The sequence below is a fragment of the Meles meles genome, chromosome 14, assembly GCF_922984935.1.
Source record: "Meles meles chromosome 14, mMelMel3.1 paternal haplotype, whole genome shotgun sequence".
NCBI lineage: Eukaryota > Metazoa > Chordata > Mammalia > Carnivora > Mustelidae > Meles > Meles meles.
This window is the reverse complement of record NC_060079.1, coordinates 2,585,788-2,609,447: the sequence shown is the minus strand read 5'-3', so window position 1 is coordinate 2,609,447 and position 23,660 is coordinate 2,585,788. Positions and strand designations below refer to the sequence as shown.

The following is a 23,660-nucleotide window of genomic DNA, read 5'->3' as shown; positions in this document are numbered from 1 at the left end:
ATTGGATCAGGCACCCCCATTCTTTGTCTCCTGGGATCCTGAGATCACAATGATACACTTAGAATTCTGCTCTTTCCATCTCCTGTGCCCCTTTAAGAAATCTGTCCTAGTGAGCAATTTCTAAGAGTTCTGATTTCACACTCCAGTGTTATATCACTTTCTAGCAGCTGGCTTATGGAGGATCCCTCTCCACTCCATTTATCTTAAGATATTTCCCCACAGATTCACAATTCCACATCTCCTACCTTGCAAAAAGCAATTGTTTTTCTGCTTGTAGAGTTCCAAATATATTTTCTTACAACTTGGGCTGAATTTGTGTGTGTTCAGAATAGTTCCATAGACATCCAGCTAAATTCAAGGGACCAATAAAATGAGGTCCCCTACTCTGTCACCATCTTGCCCTAGAATGCTCACCCTTAAAAGTCTTGAGATAATTTATAGTGATCTTTCTCAGACTTCTAAAACTCTTACAAATTAAATAATTTTTATTTAAATAAAAGTTTAAAAAATTAATAGTTTTTAAAGAATAGGGATAGGGATATACCATAATTGATTAACCAATCCTAGAGGTTATTCTCAAGTTTTCACTCCTTTAAACAATGCTGTACCGAGTAACTTCATGTACACGTATTTGTACATTTGTTTAATTGTTTCTTAGGAGTGGAATGATAGATTCAAAAAGTATTCATTATTTATTTAATTTGTTAAGTTGTCATTTTATTAATTTATTATGGAATAAATAGTATAGGCACACTGTAGAATATCTACAAAGTAAAATAATAATAATAATAATAAATTAACATATATTTCATACCATTGTTCCCAGTTCATCTCCCCAGAGGCACCTGTTTTAACTTGTTTCTGGAGTATCCTTCTAAGCTATTCTATGCATAGGCAACACACATATAAGTACACAGCCCTAATTTTAGTCACAAATGGCAGCATACTAAACATGATGTTCTGAACCTGCTTTTCCACTTAATAATTCATCTTGGAGCTCATTCCTCAACAATACATAGTTGTCTCCTTCATTATAATACATGGTATGCACATTTCAAAAGTTTATATACATTGGCAACATAATTTCCAAAAAGTTTACACTATGTGGGAATTTCTGAAAATGAGAGACCATGTTGGCATTCTTTACCCAGAAGATAAACTGAGAAGGCATAACTGGCATGAATTATTCATCCATGCACAGAAATGGAAACAGGCAAGTGAGGAAAGCTGTATTAAAGGATGTATATACAGTTCTGCCTAAACTGGAGGTGAACAGGGACATTCCATTTCTGATAATCACAGGCATCTACTAAACGCCAGAGGGCACCGAGGATCTAGCTATGGTTGAATATACTTCACAGAACAAACTAGACTCATGGTCAACAAGCCCCAGGGATATGGTCCAGGAAGGGGCAGGACAAGCCACCAATCTTAAACTGTCAGGCCTACAATTCCATTTCAAGAGAGGGAAAGTAGCTTCCTTCAGACTTTAAATAAACAAAACAAGCAGTATAAGCTGTATAAGCAGTTCAAGATGAGTTTACGTGTTTTTCTTTGTCTTGAGTCACACTGTACAGGTGACACTCAGGAACGACATACTAGGGAGCGATTAGATGGAATGCTTTTTGCAAATGCTGTACACCATCACTTTTCTCCTTCAAGAATAGATTTGACTGGTCTGTAATTATTTCTATTTAGGTCTTTGGCTGTACTCTAATAACCTCGGATTCACAAGGTGGAATTTCTCTACAGCTCAAGGAAATGGAGAGAAGGTGGGATGCATGGTCTTTCCTCCTCTGTCTTTCTTCAGCCCAACTTCCCTGTTAACGATGTCATACTTTCACCTGCCTTCAGTGACTTTCTTCTGTGGCCAATTGTCTGTTTACCCTTCTAACCATGACCCATTCTCCCTTAAAAAAAATTATTAATTTATTATTTTTAGTAAGCACTATGCCCAACATGGGGCCTTAACTCAAGACCCCAAGATCAAGAGTCGCATGATCTTCCCACTGAGCCAGCCAAGCACCCTGACCTACCCTCCCTGAACGGACAGTATTTATCACACAGTTCTTACAAAGTTTACATACCTGAGGATTTAATAAAAAGGAAAAATTTCCACCATTCTCCTTAATGTCATTTTGTAGCTTTTTCTTCTGTTGACGAGCTAAGTGCTTGACTTTCAAACAGAAGTTACAATTTGCAAAGATCCTCACAGTCATCCTGTAGGGAAAAAAGTTTCAAGTCATAGTTTTAAAGGATTCTCAATGGAATATTATTCAGCCATCAAAAAGAATGAAATCTTGCAATTTGCAATGACATGACTAGAACTAGAGGGTATTATGCCAAGTGAAATAAGTCAGTCAGAAAAAGACAAATACCATATGATTTCACTCATATGTGGAGTTTAGAAACAAAACAGAAGAACACTGGAAAAGTGAAGGAAAAATAAGATAAACACAGAGAGGGGGCAAATCCTAAGGGACTTAAAAAAAAAAAGATTTTATTTCTTTATTTGAAAGAGAGGATCTCCAGCAGACTCCGTGTGGAGCACAGAGCCTGATGCGAGGCTCGATCCCAAGTCCCCAAGATCATGACCTGAACCAAAATCAAGAATCAGATGCTTAACTAACTGAGCCATCCAGGCACCCCAGCCATAAGATACTCTTAACCATAGGGAACAAACTGACAGTTGCTGGAGGGGAGGTGGGTGGGGAGATGGGGTGACTGGGTGATGGCCATTAAGGAGGGCACTTGATATAAGGAGCACTGGGTGTTAGATCAGTTAGATGCAACTGATAAATCACTAAATTGTACCTCTGAAACCAGTAATACAGTACATGTTAACAAAATTGAATTTAAATAATAAATAATAATTTATTTATTAAATTAAAATTTAAAAATAAATAATAAATAAATAAATAAACAAACCACAGTATAATAAAATTCGGGGGAGTCTGTGGAAAAAAATATAAAGGATTTTCTTTTCAATGAATATAAATGACAGTGCATCAGGAATTGTTCTACATGCAAACCATGTGAATGTGGGTATTATTTTAAAAAGACATATATATTGCAATCATTTTTAACTACAAAAACTGAACAGTGATCAAACTTGCAACAAGCATGTTGGTTTTAGAATCATTTCTAGTGGGGCACCTGGGTGGCTCAATGGGTTAAGCCGCTCCCTTCGGCTCAGGTCATGATCTCGGGGTCCTGGGATTGAGTACCGCATCGGGTTCTCTGCTCAGCAGGGAGCCTGCTTCCCTCTCTTTCTCTCTGCCTGCCTCTCTATCTACTTGTGATCTCTCTCTGTCAAATAAATAAATAAAATCTTTAAAAAAAAAAAAAGAATCATTTCTAGCTTTATGGCTGGTACTATGGCACTCCAAAATTCTTTGGTATAGGCTCATACTATACATCTTAATGAAAATGTACAGATTTCAGTTACAGATCAGGTGTGTGGTTTAAGAACACAAAGCACTTCTTTCTAAATTAAAAATTAGGGGCGCCTGGGTGGCTCAGTGGGTTAAAGCCTCTGCCTTCGGCTCAGGTCATGATCTCAGGGTCCTGGGATCGAGCCCCGCATCGTGCTCTCTGCTCGGCGGGGAGCCTGCTTCCTCTTCTCTCTCTGCCTGCCTCTCTGCCTACTTGTGATCTCTCTCTCTGTCAAATAAATAAATAAAAATTAAAAAAAATTTTTTTAAATTAATATATGTGATAGTGAAGCCACAGATTTTATACATAATTCTATAAAACTTTAAAGACCCTTAGTCCCATTAGTTATGTGGATGTCTGTTAGCCATTCTAGAGAAAAAACTGATCAATTAGTAATAAAAATATGCAACTTATGTTTAAATGGAAACATATTTGTGTTTTAATTTAATTTCTTTTACTGTCATACTTTCCTACATATGGAAAAGAATTACTTCTAGGAAAAATAGGCATATTTTGAATGGAAAGAAATGTATAGGTATTTAACAATAAACTTTGTCTTTTCTTCCAGGCTTTTTTTCTATGTGTATGTACTGTACTGGACTATGTTATTATCAAAATTGAAATCATACCATATTCACAATACCTATCTTGCATTTTGTTTCAGCATTTTGTCTTTAGTATCAAATCATTAATTATTCCTGGAAAACATTTTTAAGAGAGGCTATCTTAGATATATGTCATAAATGAAGTATTTCTATTGTTGGGCAATCAAATTACTTCTAAATTTTGGTATAAAAACAAAGCTATAGGGACACCTGGGTGGCTCAGGTGGATAAGTGTCTGCTTTCAGGTCAGGGATCCAGTCCCTCATCGGGTTCCTTGCTAGGTGAGGTAGCCTGCTTCTCCCTCTGCCTGCTGTTCCCCCTGCTAGTGCTTGCTCACACACTCTCTCTCTCTTTGACAAATAAATAAAATTTTAAGCAAACAAACAAACAAAACAAAACTTATGGGAAAGTCTGGGTGGCTCAATTGGTTAAGAGTCTGACTCTTGATTTTGGCTCTGGTCATAATCTTGGGTTCCAGGATCAGCTCAGTGGAGAGACTGCTGGAGACAGTTTCTCCCTCTGTGTCCCCTTCTCTCAAATAAATAAATCTTTTTAAAAAGATTTTAATTTATTTATTTGATATATAGAGAGAGATAGCAAGAGAGGGAACACAAGCAGGAGGAGTGGGAGAGGGAGAAGTGGGCTTCCCGCTGAACAGGGAGCCCGATGTGAGACTTGATCCCAGGACCATGGGATCATGACCTGAGCTGAAGGCAGACGCTTAACTACTGAGCCACCCAGGCGCCCTTCAAATAAATCAATCTTTAAGAAAAAAAACTATGATGCACACCCTTACATGTAAATCTTTGTTTGCAATTCCAATGGTTGTCTTAGAAAATAGTCCTGAAATCCTAAACAATACTGACTCAAAGAGCTTAAATAATTTTTATTCTTACTAAATTATATTACTTTTAGTTTTACCTTAAATTGTATTATTTTTTCAGTTTTGCTTAAATTTCCAAGGAAAGTACTATGAATTTGTCTTTCTAAAAATAACTTCTCCCCCAAAGTAGGTTAACCAGAATGGAGAAAAATAAAGAGCCTCTACAGTGCTGGAAACGTTCTAAACTAGATAATGGTGATGATGCACAACTCATTAAAAGTCTTTGAATCATACAATTAAAATGGGTGAATTTAATGGTATATAAAGTATATCTCAGTAAAGTTGTTTTTTAAAAAGCACTTATAGGGGCGCCTGGGTGGCTCAGTGGGTTAAGCTGCTGCCTTTTGCTTATCTCATGACCTCAGGGTCCTGGGATTGAGTCCCGCATCAGGATTCCTGTGCAGCATGGAGCCTGCTTCCTCCTCTTTCTCTGCCTGCCTCTCTGCCTACTTGTGATATGTCAAATAAATAAATAAAATCTTAAAAAAAAAAAAAGCACTTATGATCCCTCCATGAGGGATTTTGACATTTCTTTCAATATCTTTAGATATTATTCTTTCCTGTATCAATATACTTTATAAATTATTTTAATAAAAATGTTATTTGTGAATATTATTTATTGAATTTTATAGCCAGTTTCTTTTATCTAACTTTTAATGAGTATTTGCCCAATATCACTAAATAGTCTTTGAAAATATCTGTTGTGGCTATGTGTAGTTTAACTCTTTCCCAAGTCATCAGATATTTGGTTACTGAAAATTGTTCATTATTAAAAATACACTTTGAGGGAAATACTTTAAACATATATTTTTGGCCAAATTTCTGTCATTGTTTCCTTAGAATAGATGGCCAGAAGTGGAATTACTGAGTCAAACAGTACAGATATTTTTTACCCTTTATTTTGGTGGCAAAATGTACCTCACATAAAATTTGCCATTTTAACCATTTTTAAGTGTACAGTTCGTGGAACTATTTGTGAAACCAAAATATAAACAAACACTTTAAACAACTGTCTGGCCTCTTCTTCACAGCTGACCCTGTAGGGGGTAGTGAAACTAACACTCAAATACTGCGAAATCTCAAGTCAGGCCTTGACTTCTGTGTTCCTAGCATTGTAGGAAGTGAAACTAACACTACTAAATTCTGTGAAATCTGAAGTCAGGCCGTGACTTCTGCCTTCCTCCAGATTGTATATGGAGTCTCTCTTACATGTGTGGCCTCTCCTGGCTAGCAGTTTTCTTCACATGTGCCACCAGTCTCTCCCTTCTTTCCAAGCTTCTCCTAAACAGTCAGCGTTCATTCATGTGGGCATCAGAGCTTATTGTGTACAGAGGAGATTTTGGAGTGTCTTCCATCCATCAGTCTCTGTGTTAGGAGCACAGGATAAGAGCACACATCCCCAGCTCCGAAAAACAACCTGAGCTTCTCCTCACAAATTCCAGCTACTCTATCCACAACATGCGAATATGGAAAGTGATTTCCTCCTTTAACATTACACTCCACTTTAAATATTTTTATGTGTTTATTGTTATTTTGTAATCCAGAGTCAAAAGTTGGAACATTGAGGAGTGCCATGTTCCTCTGGACAAATGCCCAGCTCAGTTACTGGGCATTCCCCACAGGAAGTACTTAATGGATTTCCAAGTTTTCAACTTTGATCTTCAACATGCACATTAACTGTTTCTATCATGATGTTCCTAATTTCGAGGTCAGATTACATTCCCTGATTATTCACAAAAATACTGTATTTTTTTTTGAAACGTTTACTTTTCCAAACCTAAATTGAAGAATACCTCATTTTAAGAAGACAGGGTGTGGGGCGCCTGGGTGGCTCAGCTGGTTAAAGCCTCTGCATTCGGCTCAGGTCATGATCCCAGCGTCCTGGGATCGAGCCCCGCATCAGGCTCTCTGCTTGGCTGGGAGCCTGCTTCCTCCTCTCTCTCTCTCTCTGCCTGCCTCTCTGCCTACTTGTAATCTCTGTCTGTCAAAAAAATAAAATCTTAAAAAAAAAAAAAAAGAAGAAGACAGGGTGTCTGCCTACTAGAAGCAAGAAACAGAGTTTTGTTGCCATCTGCTCATCTTACCCGAGCCCAGAGCGCGCTCAGAGACCCGGCTCTGAGCACCGGCTCCCTTTGGCGGCCTCATTTGTGTCCTGTCACCTGGGCTGCCAACTCGCTGGAGAACACGCCAATGCCCCCGAAGGCTTGGGCTGCATGAGCGTGCCTGCAGTCCCGCGGCAACCAGCGCGGTAAAGCCAACCACGCAACCACGGTCAGCGGCGGCACGGAGCTGAGCTAGCCGCTCAGGCAGGGAGTCGACACGGCCATCTCTCGGCCAAGACTGCCCGAGCCGCCCACGGGGTCCGGCCAGCCGCGCCCACGCACCTGCCAGGGGCTATGGCCCACTCTCGACACTCGCTGCTCCTGGCGCTCCTGGCTCGGGACTCTCCTCGCGTCCGATGCTCCGGGCTCTCGAAGCTCCCCGCGGCCGACTCTCCCCACTCCCCGAGCTCCCTCACCGACTGCTTCCGGATTCCGGGCTCCACACTCCCCGCACTGACCCAAGGCGCGGTCCCGGCAGGCAGTGCCCCTGAGAGCGCTGCCGGAAGTCCGCCCCTGGCGGCCTCCAGAGGCCAAGTCCGGCGACCCACACAGCCTGCTCCTTAGGCGGAAGACAGGGGCTTCCCCGGGATTAAGGAGTAGGCTGGGCTCGGGTTTCTCTTCCAGGATCAGACTGAGGATTCAGGATTTTTTTTTCTTAAAGATTTTACTTTTTTGCGAGAGAAAGAGCACAGCAGGGGGAGGGGCAGAGGGAGAGAGAAAGAGAGAGAGAATCCTCAAGCTGACTCCCCGTTTAGCACAGAGCCCAGGGGGCCTTGAAGAGGGGTCAGTCCTAGGACCCTGAGATCATGATCTGAGCCAAAGTCGGAGGCTTAATCTACTGAGCCACCCAGGCACGTCAAGCGTTTAGGATTTTTTTCAGTTCCATCTTTGAGGCAGGATTTGGCCAATGAGGTTAACTCCAAAGTTGGAGTTTGGTTAAAAGTGGGTGAATGGTGCTGCCATTTAACTGAGAAGTGAGAGTAATTCCCGGAAGCAAGTAAGAAGCAAATTTCGGGAGGGTTTGAGAATGGAGAAGCAGGTTAAGATAATGAATTTAGTTTAGGAGTTCCTGAATTTGAAACTTGTGGTAGTGTTCTCAAGTAGTTATAAATATAGATCTACCATTCCAGAGAAGTGGGGCCTGAGATTCACGGGGGGGGGGGGGGGGGGGGGGAGATAATAGGAAACGGTAAAATTCTCCAGATAGTGAATTAAATGAGAATAGAAAAGATGTAGAGCAGATATGGACTTGAATTCTGATTCTACTATTTATTACTCAGGGGACTGTGGACAAGGTACTTTACCAAAGCGCCTGTTTCATCATTACCTTTTGGGTGGTGTAAGAATCAACTTAGGTGACAGCAGCAAAAATGGTATAGTAGGGAGCCTCAGGGTCCAACCCTGACCCCAAACATTTTTATTTATTTTTAAAAATGTTTTAAAAATATTTTTATTTTTTTATTTGAGAGCAAGTAAGTGAGAGAGAGAGAGCAGATGGGGGAGGGGGTGGGGAGCAGACTCCTGTTGAGCAGGGAGCCAGATGCTGGACTGGATCACAGGACACTGGGATCATAACCTGAGCAGAAGGCAGATGCTTAACCACCCGAACCACCCAGGCACCCCCCAAAACCCAGCGAAAACTGTCAGAAACCACCTTATCAATACAGAAGATAGTCAAAGTTTTAGAGCAAACAAGCAAATACGTAACCAGGAAAAAGGCCAGTGAAACAAGGTAGGAGATGTTTACATGTTTTCTCTTATACTAGCTTCACTCCCTTTGCCAGCCCTCATTCCCGGTTTGTATAATCTGGCTCTGGAAGGAGCAGAGACTTTGTCTTAAGGAATTATGTTTGTTTTGACCTGTGTGGGATTTCTGTGAAGGACTGATACTATGGGTTTACCTTTGTTTTTCCTAACTCAGATTTTCTCAGGGCAGAAAAACAGCTACTTAGGGAATGTAATGTTCAAGAACATCAAAAGGAAAATGAACAAACTCCTGCCTGGGCAACAAAACCCAAAAACCCAAAAAGCAAGGAATAGGCTGAAGGACTAGGAGGAAAAGTAAGGGAAGAATAGTCAGGAGTGAGATTTTTTGGAAGAATAAGGTCTTTGAAAAGATCCTGTGTATACTGGGGCATCTAGAAAGCAGCACATGTGCCCAGGACTCATGCTCAGAAAAGACTGGAGAACACATCATATTATAACTCTGGCTGATTTTTAGGCTATTGAAGCTCATGAGAGAGCAAAACGAAAGCTGAGAGCAAAACAGGAGCTGATACCTCACAATCCCCCTTAAGGTGGGATATGCTTAGCCTTCCTCAGGCACTGGTGACTGCCTAAGAACAAAGGCAGGAGAGAAACAAATGGTCAACTGGCAAATATCACAGTCATGTAGGAAATGAGACTCGACTATAATTTGTAACTGTCTTAATGATTTACAAGAAAAACACAATCTTAATAATTGACCTCCAGGAACATATTGACTCAATTTCCTGGAGACCTAATGTCACCTTCACCTCCTTAGGATAGAAAACCCTATATAATCAGTCCCTCCTTACAATCACAATACAGCTCTTTCTGCCTGTGGGTTCTGTCTCGATGCTCTAATAAAAACACTCTTTTGTAATATAACATATCTCAAGAATTATTTATTGTTGTACTTGACAATCCTGCGTAAAATGCAAAATGAACAAACCTTTTAGAATTTCTTAAAAAAAAAAAAAAGGGAAGACAGTTTTATTTCAGCCCAAATGAGGACAGCTGCCCCAGATACACAATCTTCACAAAGAAGAGAGTGCCCTGGAGAAAGAATGTTTAATACAGAGTTATATGTGTTTTTTTGTTAACCAAGATTATAAATCACCATGAGGAAGGACATTCCAGAAAATTATAAACTTTGTCTTATGCTTTTGGTAAGTGCAATATTGTAGGCTTTGGAGGTATGGGAAGGATGTAGGGAGATTTTTACTTCTTAGTTTGAAATGTTTCTTTTAGATTATTTGCTAATGAAGCAGGTGTATAACGTGTGCTGGGGCAGAAATAGGGCCCCTTCTTTGAAGTTTGGTTAAGTCATTCTGACCTTGGTAAAAATTAAAGTATGGCTTCCCTGGGAACCCAGGAGCAGGGCCCATAAACTTTAAAAGTTAAAACTTTCCTTGATCAAGGCTCAGCACAAGCAGTAACTGAAGGCAGATTTACAAATAGCCTTCCTAAACATAGAAGGAATGCCCCAACACAGAGCCAATCTCCAAAGACCTGAAGGCTATTTTTTTTAAACTTTTATAAAAATTTGTGAAGATTTTACTAATTTATTTGAGAGAGAGAGAGTGAGAGAGAGAGTGTGTGTGTGCACACGAGCAGGGGGAGCACACTCAGACTTCCTACTGAGCTTGGAGCCAAATGTGGGCTCCACCCAAGGCTCAGTTCCAGAGCCGGGAGATCACAACCTGAGCCAAAGTCCGATGCTTAACTAACTGAGCCATCCAGGTGCCCCTTTTAACTTTTCTCTTTTTCTTTTTTTCTTTCTTTCTCTCTCTCTTTTTTTACTCCAGGCATTTAAGAAAATTTCAAACCACTAGCTGAGCATTAAGCTAAAGGATAGAGACTTCAGAGATCACAGATAATAAAGAATACAGTCTTTACAAAAAACAGTTTTTAAAAGTCATTAACCATAGTTTGGCTGTTGTGGACATTGTTGTTGTAAACATTTGGATGCACGTGCCCCTTTGGATCACTACATTTGTATTTTTAGGGTAACTACCCAGTAGTGCGATTGCTGGGTTGTAGGGTAGCTCTATTTTCAACTTTTTGTGGAACCTCCATACTGTTTTCCAGAGTGGCTGTACCAGCTTGTATTCTCACTAACAGTGTAGGAGGGTTCCCCTTTCTCTGCATCCTTGCCAGCATCTGTCATTTCCTGACTTGTTAATTTTAGCCATTCTGACTGGTGTGAGGTGATATCTCATTGTGGTTTTGATTCGTATTTCCCTGAAGCCGAGTGATGTGGAGCACTTTTCATGTGTCTGTTGGCTATCTGGATGTCTTCTTTGCAGAAATATCCGTTCATGTCTTCTGCCCATTTCTTGATTGGATTATTTGTTCTTTGGTGTTGAGTTTGATGAGTTCTTTATAGATTTTGCATACTAGCCCTTTATCTCATGTGTCATTTGTGAATCTCTTCTCCCATTCTGTCAGTTGTCTTTTGGTTTTGTTGACTGTCTCCTTTGCTGTGCAAAAGCTTTTGATCTTGATGAAATCCCAATAGTTCATTTTTGCCCTTGTTTCCCTTGCCTTTCAATGGATGAGTGGATAAAGAAGATATGATTGATACACACACACACACACACACACACACACACACAATGGAATACTATGCAGCCATCAAAAAACCCCTGAAATCTTGCCATTTGCAATGATATAGATGTAACTAGAGGTTATTATGCTAAGTGAAATAAGTGAATCAGAGAAAGACAATTATCATATGATCTCTGGGGTGACATGAGGAATTTGAGAGGTAGGCCAGGGGGTCACAAGGGGAAGGGAGGGAAAAAAATGAAACAAGATGGGACGGTGGGGGGGCAAACCATGAGACTCTTAATCTCAGGAAACAAACTGAGGGTTGCTGAAGGGTGGGTGGGGGAGGGATAGGGTTGCTGGGTTATGGATATTGGGGAGGGTATGTGCTATGGTGAGTGCTGTGAATTGTTTAAGACTGATGATTCACAGACCTGTACCCCTGAAGCAAATAATACATTATATGTTAATAAAATAAAATAAAAAGCCATTAACCAACATCAGGCAACCCATAGCAAGCAATAACGAAATCCTGTGGAGGAGAGAGATTCTGATTTATTCCAGAGTTGCCACATTACAATCCTCAAAATGTTTAGACTTCAATAAGGTTGTGATGCATGCCAAGGAACATGAAAATAAGGCCCATTCAAAGGAAAAAAGAAATTAACAGAAACTGTGCACGAGGAAGCACAAACATAGGATTTATTACATAAATGCATTAAATGGCCTATCTTAGATATGCTGAAAGAGCTAAAGGAAACCAGAATAACAGTGTCTCAATAAACAGAATATCAATAAAGAGATAAAAATGATAAGAAACCAACTAGAGGGGCACTGGGTGGCTCAGTGGGTTGAGCCTCTGCCTTTGGCTCAGGTCATGGTCCCAGGGTCCTGGGATCAAGCCCCATATCAGGCTCAGCAGGGAGCCTGCTTCCTCCTCTCTCTCTGCCTGCCCCTCTGCCTACTTGCGATCTCTCTCTGTGTGTCCAATAAATAAATAAAATCTTTTTAAAAATTTTAAAAAAGGGATAATTTAGGCATCGGAGGAGCTGTGGTTGTGACTATCTACAGGATGGGTTTTCCTGAAGTTGCCAGTTCTTTTAGAACTCATCAAATTGAGGCTGTTCCAACCAGCTCTGCGGTTGATGGATTTAAGGCAAATTTTGTCTTTAAGGAGATTGAGAAGAAGCTTGAAGAGGCAGGGGAAGAGTTTGTGAAGAAAATCGGTGGTATTTTTGCCTTCAAGGTGAAGGATGGCCCTGAGGGTAAAGAAGCCACCTGGGTGGTGGATGTGAAGAGTGACAAAGGGTCAGTGCTTCCTAACTCAGATAAGAAGGCTGACTGCACAATCACAATGGCTGACTCCGACTTACTGGCTTTGATGACTGGTAAAATGAATCCTCAGTCGGCCTTCTTTCAAGGCAAATTGAAAATCACTGGCAACATGGGTCTGGCTATGAAGTTACAAAATCTTCAGCTTCAGCCGGGCAAAGCTAAGCTGTGGAGAACTTTTGCAAATTAAGATGAGATATATAGATATCTGCCCATATACTTCATTGTCAGAACTTAGACGGAAACTACACATTGGCAAATAGCGTGAGATTTGTTTTTAAATGGGTGTGACCAGTCCTATTTTCCGAAGCTCTGGGTGGACACAGCCTGATGAATACTGCTAGCTGAATTGCATACAACTGTGCATTACAAAGTTAATACGGTAGTTATGGTTTGGGGTAACTGAGTTTCAGAATAAAATTAGGAACAGAAAAATCTAAAAACTATGTAAACAAAAGCTCTCATTTTGCTTATAAAGTATATTTAAAGATCATTCTGCTGAAGATTCAACTTAAGTTTTCCTCTGGAGAACTAGGGAAGAAACCGAATGCCAGAAGCTAGCCAGTAATTAGTGTTGTGCACTTAATCTATTTTCCATTAATAGTTTTTAAAACTCTGTACTGAGATATTTTAAAGATTTTATTTATTTATTTGACAGAGAGAGACACAGCGCGAGAGGGAATACAAGCAGAGGGAGTGAGAGAGGGAGAAGCAGGCTCCCCGCCACGCAGGGAGCCCGATATGGGGCTCGATCCTATGACGCTGGGATCATGACCCGAGCCGAAGGCAGAGGCTTAACCCATTGAGCCACCCAGGCACCCCTGTACTGAGATATTTTTAAAAAGACTGAAATTTTGCATTTCATGCCACTGAATGGTATTTTTTCCCAAATCAAAATAAATCTGATCAGAGTTTGGGGGAAAAAAATCTACAACTGAATGCAGGCCTATTTTTAAAATAAAAACATTTTTAAAATGACTTTCCTTCTTGGAAAAAAAATTAGTGTATTGGTCATAAAATGCTGTTGTTAAAAATAATTGAACAAATAAAGCTCGCTTTGAGATGCACAGCTTTTTTTTTTTTTTTTTGAGATGCACAGCTTTTAAACTACCTGTAAAGTGCTCAGTCCTTTGTTCTCATTTTCCTATTTCATATAAATTTAGTTTAATTAATTATCCACATATAATTTATCTTCCTGCTTTTTCTTTTTTTTTTTCAAAGATTTTATTTATTTATTTGAGAGAGAAAGAGAGAGAGTGAGAGAGCATGAGAGAGGAGGTCAGAGGGAGAAGCAGGCTCCCCATGGAGCTGGGAGCCTGATGTGGGACTCGATCCCAGGACTCCGGGATCATGACCTGAGCTGAAAGCAGTCGCTTAACCGAGCCACCCAGGTGCCCCCTTCCTGCTTTTTCTAATGCTAATGTTATTTCTTATAACTTAGTAAGATACGGGGTAAAATAATGCTTTGAAAAATGTTTAATAGAAAATTAAAATAGCTCTTCCTGAAAAAAAAAAATTAAAAAAAAAGGAAAGGGGGAGGGATGGAGATATATAGGAGCATAGTTTCTACATACCATTGAATCTAATTTGGTTTTAATTCAAACCAGGTTTTTTAAGTTTAAGATGCTAATTATAATCTTAAAGGTAATCACAAAGAAAATAGATAAAAAATACACATAAAAGGTAATGGGAAGGAAATCAAAATGGCATATTAAAAAACGCAACTAGGGCGCCTGGGTGGCTCAGTGGGTTAAGCCGCTGCCTTTGGCTCAGGTCATGATCTCGGGGTCCTGGGATCGAGTCCCGCATCGGGCTCTCTGCTCAGCAGGGAGCCTGCTTCCCTCTCTCTCTCTCTGCCTGCCTCTCTATCTACTTATGATCTCTCTCTGTCAAATAAATAAATAAAATATTTTTAAAAAATAAAAAACACAACTAAACACAAAAGAAGACAACAATGGAGAAACAGAGGAATAAGAAAGAAGACAATAACAAAATGGCAGAAGTTCATCATTAGCAGAAACTCCTTCAACTCTTCAAATAAAAGGAAGAAATTGGCAGAACAAGCACATAAAAAGAAAAAAACCCAAAAACCTACTATGATCCACCCATATGTTGTCTACAAGAAATTCACTTTAGATCCAAAGACATAAATAGGTTGAAAGTGAAAGAATGAACAAAAGACATTCCATGCAAAAAGTAATCAAAAGATATCAGGGAAGGCTATACTAAGACAAAATAAGTTTTAAGTCAAAAACTGGTATAAGAGACAAAGGGGGACATTATCATTATATATTAATAAGAGTCATCACATCAGTAAGATACATCAATAACATAGAACGTTTATAAATAGGGGCATCTGGGTGGCTCAGTTGGTTAAGCATCCAACTCTTGATTTTGGCTCAGTTCATGATCGCAGGGTCCTGAGATCAAGCCCTGCATCAGACTCCTCACTCAGCAGGGAATAGGCTTGAGATTCTCTCTCTCCCTCCCTCTCTGCCCCACCCCTTGCTTCCTCTAAAATAAATAAAATTTTTAAAAGAACATTTATAAATATATACACATCTAAGAACAGAGCCCCAAAATATCTGAAGCAAACCTTGACAGAATTGAAAAGGAAAATAAGATAGTTCTACAATAATAGCTGGAGACCTCAATACCCAATTTCAATGTTTTTTTTTTACTTCATTTATTTGAGAGAGAGAGCAAGAGAGATCACAGAAAGAGAGAGAGTAGCAGACTCGCTGCTGAGCAGAGATTTGGTGTGGGGCGCTCAATCCCAGGATCTTAGCTGAAAGTAGATGCTTAACCAACTGAGCCACACCAGCGCCCCCCCATTTCAATATTTAATAAAAGTAGAAATAAGATTAATAAAGAAATAAACACCATAAACTAATAAGATCTAAAAGACGAATATAGAACATATAATAATTGCATAATACATATTCTTTTAAATGAACATGAAGCTACTCTTAGACCACATGTTATATCACAAATTTTCAGTAAATTTCCATAATTGAAAACATACAAAGTACTTTCTCTAACCTCAGTGGAATGAAGCTAGAAATCTGTAGCAGAGAAAAACTGGAAAAGTAGCAAATATGTGGAAATTAAACAAAACACACTTAACCCGTGGGTCAAAGAAAAAAATCACAAGGGTAACTAGAAAATACTTAGAGATGAATTGAAACAAAAATACATCATACCAAAACTTAGGGGATGCAGAGAAAGCTTTCAGAGGCAATTTATAGCTATAAATGCCTATATTAAAAAAGAAGGAAGATCCTAAATTAACAAACCCAAATATCATCCTAAAGAACTAGAAAAAGAAGAAGAAAGTAAACCCAAAGCCAGCAGAAAGAAATAATAATTATTAGAGCAGAGTATATGAAATAGCAAATAGAAAAACAGAATGAAATCAAATCTGATTTTTGAAAAGATCGACAAAGCTGATGAAATTTTAGATGGACTGACAAAGAAAACAGAAGGAAGGCTCAAATTACTGAAATCAGAAATGTAAATGGGGGCTTTATTACTGACCTTATAGAAATAAGGATTATGAGAGAATCTATGAATAATTGTATATCAACAAATTAGATAACCTAGATGAAATGGAGAAACTCCTCAGAAACACACAAACTACCACCACTTGCTTAGGAAAAAAATAGAAAATATGAATTGATAAAAGATACTGATTGAATTAGTAATCAAAACCACCCAACAAAGAAAAGCCCAGAATCAGCTGGCTTCACTGGTGAATTCTACCAAACATTCAAAGAAGAATGTGCCCAGCACAAAGGAACCACTCAATATTTTGGATATGGGTATTAGGATATGCAAACTGCTAATTTTCGTATTTGTGGAAAATAAATGGGCTGATTTAAAATTGTGTAAGAAAAGCAGGGGTGCCTTGTGGCTCAGTTCATTAAGCAGCTCTTTATTTCAGCTCACGTCATGATCTTGGAGTACTGGGATCATGCAGCACCTAGGCTCTGCACTCAATGCGGTGTTTGCTTAAGCATTCTCCCTCTCCCTCTGCCCCTCCCTGCTCGAGTGTGCATGCTCTTTCTCTGAAATTAAAAAAAAAACATCCTTTTTTAAAGATTTTATTTATTTGAGAGAGAAAATGAACAGGGGGTGGGGGTAGGAGCAGAGGGAGAGGGAGAAGCAGACTCCCCAGTGAGCAGGGAGCCCAATGATGCTTAATCCCAGGATCCCAAGACCACACTTGAGCCAAAGGCAGAGGCTCAACTGACTGAGCCACCAAGGCATTCTGATAAATAAATCTTTTTAAAAAATGTGTAATAGGGGCACCTGGGTGGCTCAGTTGGTTAAGCGATGGCCTTTGGCTCAGGTCATGATCCTGGAGTCCTGGGATCAAGTCCCACATCGGGCTCCCATGGGGAGTCTGCTTCTCTTTCTAACTCCATGAGGAGTCTGCTTCTCCCTCTGACCTTCTCCTCTCTCATGCTTTCTCTTACTCACTCTCTCTCTCTCAAATAAATAAAATCTTTTAAAAAATATGTAATGAAAATGTAGAGAATGCTTTGAAAACCATCAGGGAATTGCATTAAAGTCTCAATTAATATTCTAATATTCAATTATACAATTATTATTTTCAAGAGGAGGGTAACGATATATGTGTAACAAGTATCATAGCATTGTTCTGCTGTGATCATGGCAATGATTCAGGCTAGTTCTCCTTTATTGTGTATTCAGCATTATTGCTCATTCTAGAATGTAGTAGATGTGATAACGCCTTTTTTATTTAGACTAACAGGTTTCTGAGATATTTTGCTGCAAGTCCAATGCACCAGGAATATTTTTTTTCTTTATTAAAATAAGATTTTTGAAAAAGCTGTCATTCAGCATCTACATGGTTGGTAGAAACTACTGTGATAGAATTCCAGAAATCTGAGTTTGCAGACTTGGTGAGGAACCCTCTCTCTTCCTCAAAGGTTAAGTGGGCTATGGGTTTTCTTGCCCTTGCCTAGAGGCTGGGTACTTGAATCTCTCAGTATTACCTCCTTATCCTGCTACAGTCGTCCCTTCTAGCCTAGATGATACCAGCATGGGAATCATTCCTTGACCAGGCCTACAACTCTGTCTTCCCTTGACAGAGTAGTCACTACTACTACCAACCCAACAGTGAAAAGTTTTCAACTCTGAACATCTTTCATAGCCAGATCAACTATGTTCAAACAGTATTATTACCAAATAACTTGATAATAATATGGTTTTATTTTGTATCTTACAAAACCATTTGACATGACCTGTGGAGCTGGGCTTTGGCAGGCAAAGTGAGTTCATCAACAGTTGAAGTCATGACAAAAATGAACACACCTTGATGGATACACTCATGGTATAGATTATGGTGATGGTTTCATGGATTTATACTTATCTCCAAGCCTCATCAAGTTATATACATTAACTATATATTTCTTTTTGCATGTCAATCATACCTCAATAAAGTGGTTTTTTAAAAAAGTGAAAACACGGGCGCCTGGGTGGCTCAGTGGGTTAAGCCACTGCCTTCGGCTCAGGTCATGATCTCAGGGTCCTGGGATCGAGTCCCGCATCGGGCTCTCTGCTCGGCAGGGAGCCTGCTTCCCTCTCTCTCTCTCTGCCTGCCTCTCTGCCTACTTGTGATCTCTCTCTCTCTCTCTCTCTCTGTCAAATAAATAAATAAAATCTTTAAAAAAAAAAGTGAAAACACCTCTTATTCATTAAATTTTTACTACAAGGCAGGTTTTATGCTACTTTTTTTTTTTAAGATTTTTTTTATTTGACAGACAGATCACAAGTAGGCAGAGAGAGAGAGGAGGAAGCAGGCTCCCCACTGAGCAGAGAGCCCGATGTGGAGCTCAATCCCAGGACCCTGGGATCATGACCTGAGCCGAAGGCAGACTTTAACCCACTGAGACACCCAGGCGCCCCATGCTAAGTTTTTATATATCTTCTTTAATCTTTTTGACAATTCTATGGGGAGGTATTGTTATCATCCCCATTTTGCAAATGAGAGGACTGAGTTTCTGAGAAGTTGAGTGCTAAAGACTACAAAGTGCTTTGTAAGTCATCAAGGTAGGATTTGATCTCAGGAATGCCTGACTCCAAAGCAGGGGCTCTTAACCATTATAATATAGTACTGTCTTGCCTCCTATTACGGCATAAAGGATTGTATCAGAATGGATAATCTGTGGTTGAAATCCCTGGATGGGAACTCATAGTCTAATTTTTCTCTACAGTAATAGCTGAAGATGCAACAGGATAGGAGCAGCTGATGAAGCTCAATCTTTCATTGTCTGGCAGAGTAGAAGCTGGAAGCTCCCTCCTTCTACCCCTTCCACCTTGTGATGGATTTTGAGGACCCTTCAAACTTAAGGGGCAGTTTTGAGAATTCCCTGGGCTACAGTGAACCCTTATATATTAGAACCTTTATTTAACAACTGGTTAAGACTTGAGTGTGGCAAAAGACCCATTTATTCAATCAACAAGCAATATGGTAGTACATACTACATTAGAATAAAAATACAGTAATGAAATACAGGCACAAAATTTGAGGATATTGTGACTATCTGAAAAGATAAAACATTTTAAGAGAAATGATGAAACTTTTAGGCACGTTTTTTCAAGCCAAAGGGCCATTAAAAACGAAGAAGAGCATTTACATCCTCATAAGGCATCTTAAATTGTGTGATCTTGGAAGTCTTGGGCTTTGGTTTCCTCATCTAGAATGGAAAAAAAAAAGCAAATCCAAATCTTGCTTAGAGAGAGTCTGTTTTTGATAGCAAAACAATCTTGCGGCGGAGGCCAAATCTCTGTGAAAGTGTTTTTTAATGATCTTTAATCAATGGTAGTTTATTTCAGCGATTACACTGGTTGTTATAAATGGCACTATTTTATTTATTTATTTATTTTTAAAGAAATTTCACTTGGCAGGGGTGCCTGGGTGGCTCAGTGTGTTAAAGCCTCTGCCTTTGGCTTAGGTCATGATCTCAGGGTCCTGGGATCGAGCCCTGCGTCGGGCTCTCTACTCAGCGGGGAGCCTGCTTCCCCCTCTCTCTCTGCCTGCCTCTCTGCCTACTTGTAATCTCTGTCTGTCAAATAAATAAATAAAATCTTAAAAAAAAATTCACTTGGCATACTGGTAATTAAACAGACATGAAATCCGGGTATGTACACTATGGTAAGTTGCAGCTCAGTGTTCTCCAGCTACAGCCCTTTGTGGTGGCAATTAAGAAAACATTTGCTGAATTTTGCACTTTCAGTGCTTACAGACTTTTAACATCTAATGGACACACACAGCCAAATCATTTGTTTATTGGCTATTCGAGAAGCTGTTGGGTCTCCCAAAATTGGGTACCCCAATAATGGGTCCATTATTAAAGGAGCGAGACTGATACAAAGCGAAGGTCAAGCAAAGCTTTATTTCGCACCAAGCATCAGGAATCAACCTTGCTGGCCAGGGCCGCAACTCTTACAGAGAGGGCGACCCCTCCCTGCTTTCCAGACTAACTTTTGTAGAGCAAAGGCCATGTGGTTGGGCCTGGCCACACACAGGTGGCCAATGAAATTGTAACACACAGAGAAAGCTGCACAGTCATGCTAGGTGACCAACTGAATTACAATTTACCCTAGTAGACATTTGATTTAGCCTATCACACCTTGGTTAGGATTGGTGCTATAAAGGCTCCCAAAGGGCAGGGGCCCATACTCCTTGGTAGCTAGGAGACAGCGTGCGCCCCCAATGATTGAATACTGTCACCTGGCCTGATCCACCCTTGGACTTGGGCTTTATTACCTGGGACTGGTTTCCGGGACTTGTTTTTTTTTTTTTTTTTTTTAAGATTTTATTTATTTATTTGACAGACAGAGATCACAAGTAGGGAGAGAGGCAGGCAGAGAGAGAGAGAGGAGGAAGCAGGCTCCCTGCCAAGCAGAGAGCCTGATGCGGGGCTCGATCCCAGGATCCTGGGATCATGACCTGAGCGAAAGGCAGAGGCTTTAACCCACTGAGCCGCCCAGGCGCCCCCAGGACTTGTTTTCAAGTAAGTTCCCCTGGGGGGGAGCGAGGGCCAAAGTCAATTTAAATTTTACAACAAAATGGCAGTTCAACCGGGGTGGGGCTGCTCTGGCTGAATAGGCCCTTAACAAACCAATGAGGAATGACTATTTTGGAAGTGAATTCTCCCCTCACCCCCCCCCACCCCCCGCCCCGTTACTTCTGCCTGAACAGTGCCTGTGAGCAGAGTCACACCCAGCCAGATGGAAAAACGAGGTAGACGCACATGAAGTAAAAAGCCCCTGCCCTGCCCCCATCACCCCTAAGTGTCCATCTGTACACTGTTAGCTCTGAGTCCCCTACTTTGCTCTGAACACGGAGATTTCTCGCAAAGGCGCTCTCCTAAGTTTTCTAGGCGGGAGGGCAGGGTCGGGGGAAGCGGTTTGGTTTGTCTCGGAAGTTCACCCTAGGAACGGTTTTTCCCTCCCGCTCAGCCGCCCGCCCACTAGCGGGCGACCCAGGAGGAAGACGCCCTGCTGTGAATTCCTTAGGTAACGTCCGCCCCTGCGGTCCCCGCTGGGTATGGTAGTTTGCCTGGGTCTCCCAGTTCCCTCACGGAAGGGCAGAAGGGGCTTGCGGAAACTACATTTCCCAGGAGCCCTCGGATAAGGGGCGGAGCCGTCCTTGGGGGGCGGGGCTCAAACCGGAGGCGGCGATTGTGGCGCCTCATTCATAAATGCGGCGGAGATTCTTGCTGTAGTTTGAGTGGATTGAGAGGCCGGGGGGCTGCCGAGCGGTAATTTGTGGGTGAAAGCAACGGGGAAGCTGGTGTGTTTGTCGCCCTCCATCAGAGTGTTGGCGGGGCGCGGGAGGGACCTGCTCCGGGCCTCTGGGCTGGCTCAGCGGGGCGCGGAGGGAGCCGCGGTCGGGCGACCGCTAAGGCGGCGGCCAACATCAATTCTGTGGACGTCCCAGGTTAACGCTGTTTTGTGCGAAGCCTGCCTTTCAGGGACGCTCACCGCCTGTGGTTTTGGCTGCACTTCAAGCTGCTGTTTAGACGCGCAGGGGACACGGTTCGAAAAGAAAGTGTAAAGTGGCGTTGCTTTCTGTCCTCTTAAGGCGGATCATCATCGATGATCCATCCATCAGTCAGGAGCTGTCCTTTAAAGCTTTGCTGTGGATTCGTGGTTTTCCATGAACATGTTGTTTTGGGAGACTGATAAATCATCTCCCAAATCAACTAGTTATACGGTCGGGGGTGACTTTGAACTGTTTGTGTCCACTTTTCCCCGTCAGGAGGCAGAAAATTTATTCCCCCAAGCTGCTTCAAGTATGTTTGTATAGCACTCGGGAGGTTTCGAGGCCGTGAATTTGTTTCAAACAGATTTTGATATCCAAAAAAATCCTAGTCCACATGCTAATCCTTTCTAGACATTTTGCTATATATATGTTCTTTATAGTTTGCCTGAATAATAATAAATAGAAGATCAAGGTGAAACTGTTTTTATTCTTCATGCTGACAGTAAATACACTTTGAGGATCGTATTCATGAAATTAAAATGACGAAATAGAGGTGTTTAAGTGTGGTTTGTTTTAAGATGCATATGTCTTGAGTGCTGCAGCACCACCGCACTCGTCAGTGTAGTAGGGAACTTTTTTTAGTTTTTTGATATTAGAAAATAACCTTGTAACTTGTCTCCTTTCTAAATTTGGATTATAAATTTTCCTGCTAAAGTCTTTGAAATTTAACATAGATTACATGGTTGATTTTGATGAAAAGCTGTTACCTTTTAGATAGGTTTTCAACTCAAAAATAATTAGAATTAGTTTACTTAGAACAGATTTCTAAAAATTATTCAGGAATAACAGATATTCAATAAACTGCCCTAATCTTAAGTGTACTACCCAAATATATACACCGGTGTAATCACCACCAGGTAAGGATAAGCCTCCCTATCAACTCGGAGCGCAGAAGCCTCTATATCCGTGAGTCTGACTTCTGTACTTATAAATTTATTGTACCTGTTCTTGAACTTCATATTACATGGAAACAGTATGAATCTGTTGAGACTTGGACTCAGCATTACTCATCCATGTTGCTGTTTGTCGCAGCAGTTTTTTAAAATGTGTGACTAGCTAGCTGTTTTCCAGCTAATATCTGAGAAAAATCACACTGTCGCTTTGGTCTTTGCTTATTGAATAGTTTGCAAGCATTCCTTTTGTTGTATATTTCTTTGAACAGTTCTACAAACTGATGATTCATAGTATTTGTATATATGTTTTTACAGCTGTACCCATGACATTATTTCAGGATTCTGCTTCAGAAAATGGAGCATAAGTATTTTCAGTGTATGTTGTTACACTCAATTAAAGCAACGAGGGAAACAGCAGTCTCTTGTTTTAAAATTCCATTAAATCTTGTTTTAATAAAACGACCCCATCTGTCTTTCAGTTCTCCAGTCACATTAGCTACTTTCAAGTGCTAAATAGCCATATGTGATCAGTGGCTATCACAATGGACAGCACAGTTCTAGGTAATTGTGCTTTTTTGTCTTTATTTCTTATAAAGTGCTTTGCATTTTGCCTTTGTCAATTTAACAGTATATCTTGGATATATTCAGGACTCCCGTATTGGTACTTAATAAACTTACTTGGTTCTCTGTAACCATTGCATAATATGAATGATATAGTTAGCTGGTCCTCCCTTAATAGACATTTAAGACATTAATCTCAGTTTATTACAAATGTGAACTTGTGCCAGTATAGCACAAAATGCCTAGATGTGAAATTGCTGAGTCAAAGTTTCTGTACATTTACAGTTTGGATCAATATTGTCAAAGTGCTCTTCAAAAGGTTTTTACCAGTTTATATTCCCAAGTAACACTTTATGAAAGAGTTCTTTTCCACAGTGGGGTTTAGCAATTTTTAGCTTTTCCAACCTGGTATGTGAAAAATGGTATGTCGTTATTGTTTTAATTACTATTCAGTTGAGTGATGATGAACTTTTTTAA

At 40.4% G+C, this 23,660-nt stretch overlaps 3 protein-coding genes across 16 annotated transcripts in view; 2 read left to right on the top strand and 1 right to left on the bottom strand.

Moving 5' to 3' along the window:
* The window catches only part of PARP4 (poly(ADP-ribose) polymerase family member 4), a 143,741-nt gene extending 136,278 nt beyond the window's left edge, over positions 1 to 7,463 (bottom strand). For all 3 annotated transcript variants that reach the window (XR_006814881.1, XM_045978057.1, XM_045978058.1), the window contains exons 1-2: positions 7,308 to 7,463; positions 2,088 to 2,220 (exon numbers count right to left, since the gene is read on the bottom strand). Coding sequence is in view for 2 of the 3 variants with exons in the window: in XM_045978057.1 (XP_045834013.1) it covers positions 2,088 to 2,219 (132 nt within the window). In the remaining variant the exon portion in view is untranslated. The remainder of the gene's footprint in view (positions 1 to 2,087; positions 2,221 to 7,307) is intronic.
* Positions 7,464 to 8,579: 1,116 nt separating this feature from the next.
* The window catches only part of CENPJ (centromere protein J), an 87,931-nt gene continuing 72,850 nt past the window's right edge, over positions 8,580 to 23,660 (top strand). For 2 of the 11 annotated variants that reach the window (XM_045978225.1, XM_045978215.1), the window contains exons 1-2: positions 21,374 to 21,445; positions 23,102 to 23,183. The gene's annotated coding sequence lies outside the window, so the exon portion shown is untranslated. Of the gene's footprint in view, positions 8,758 to 20,637; positions 20,696 to 21,139; positions 21,201 to 21,373; positions 21,738 to 23,101; positions 23,184 to 23,660 lie in introns of those variants that run through there. The other 9 variants (XM_045978218.1, XM_045978219.1, XM_045978222.1 and 6 more) reach the window with 9 other exon arrangements.
* LOC123925089 (sterol carrier protein 2-like) lies at positions 12,353 to 12,964 on the top strand. 2 transcript variants are annotated; one of them, XM_045978227.1, is made up of 2 exons: positions 12,353 to 12,516; positions 12,647 to 12,850. In XM_045978227.1, the coding sequence occupies exons 1-2, from the start codon at positions 12,391 to 12,393 to the stop codon at positions 12,698 to 12,700; spliced, it is 180 nt and encodes a 59-aa protein (XP_045834183.1). In that variant the 5' UTR covers positions 12,353 to 12,390; the 3' UTR covers positions 12,701 to 12,850. The 2 variants fall into 2 exon arrangements, with proteins under 2 accessions (XP_045834183.1, XP_045834182.1); XM_045978226.1 differs by having other exon boundaries at positions 12,353 to 12,964.

Coding starts and splice junctions, on each gene's coding strand:
- LOC123925089 (XM_045978226.1), top strand. CDS start 12,391: ATGGGTTTTCCTGAAGTTGCCAGTTCTTTTAGAACTCATCAAATTGAG.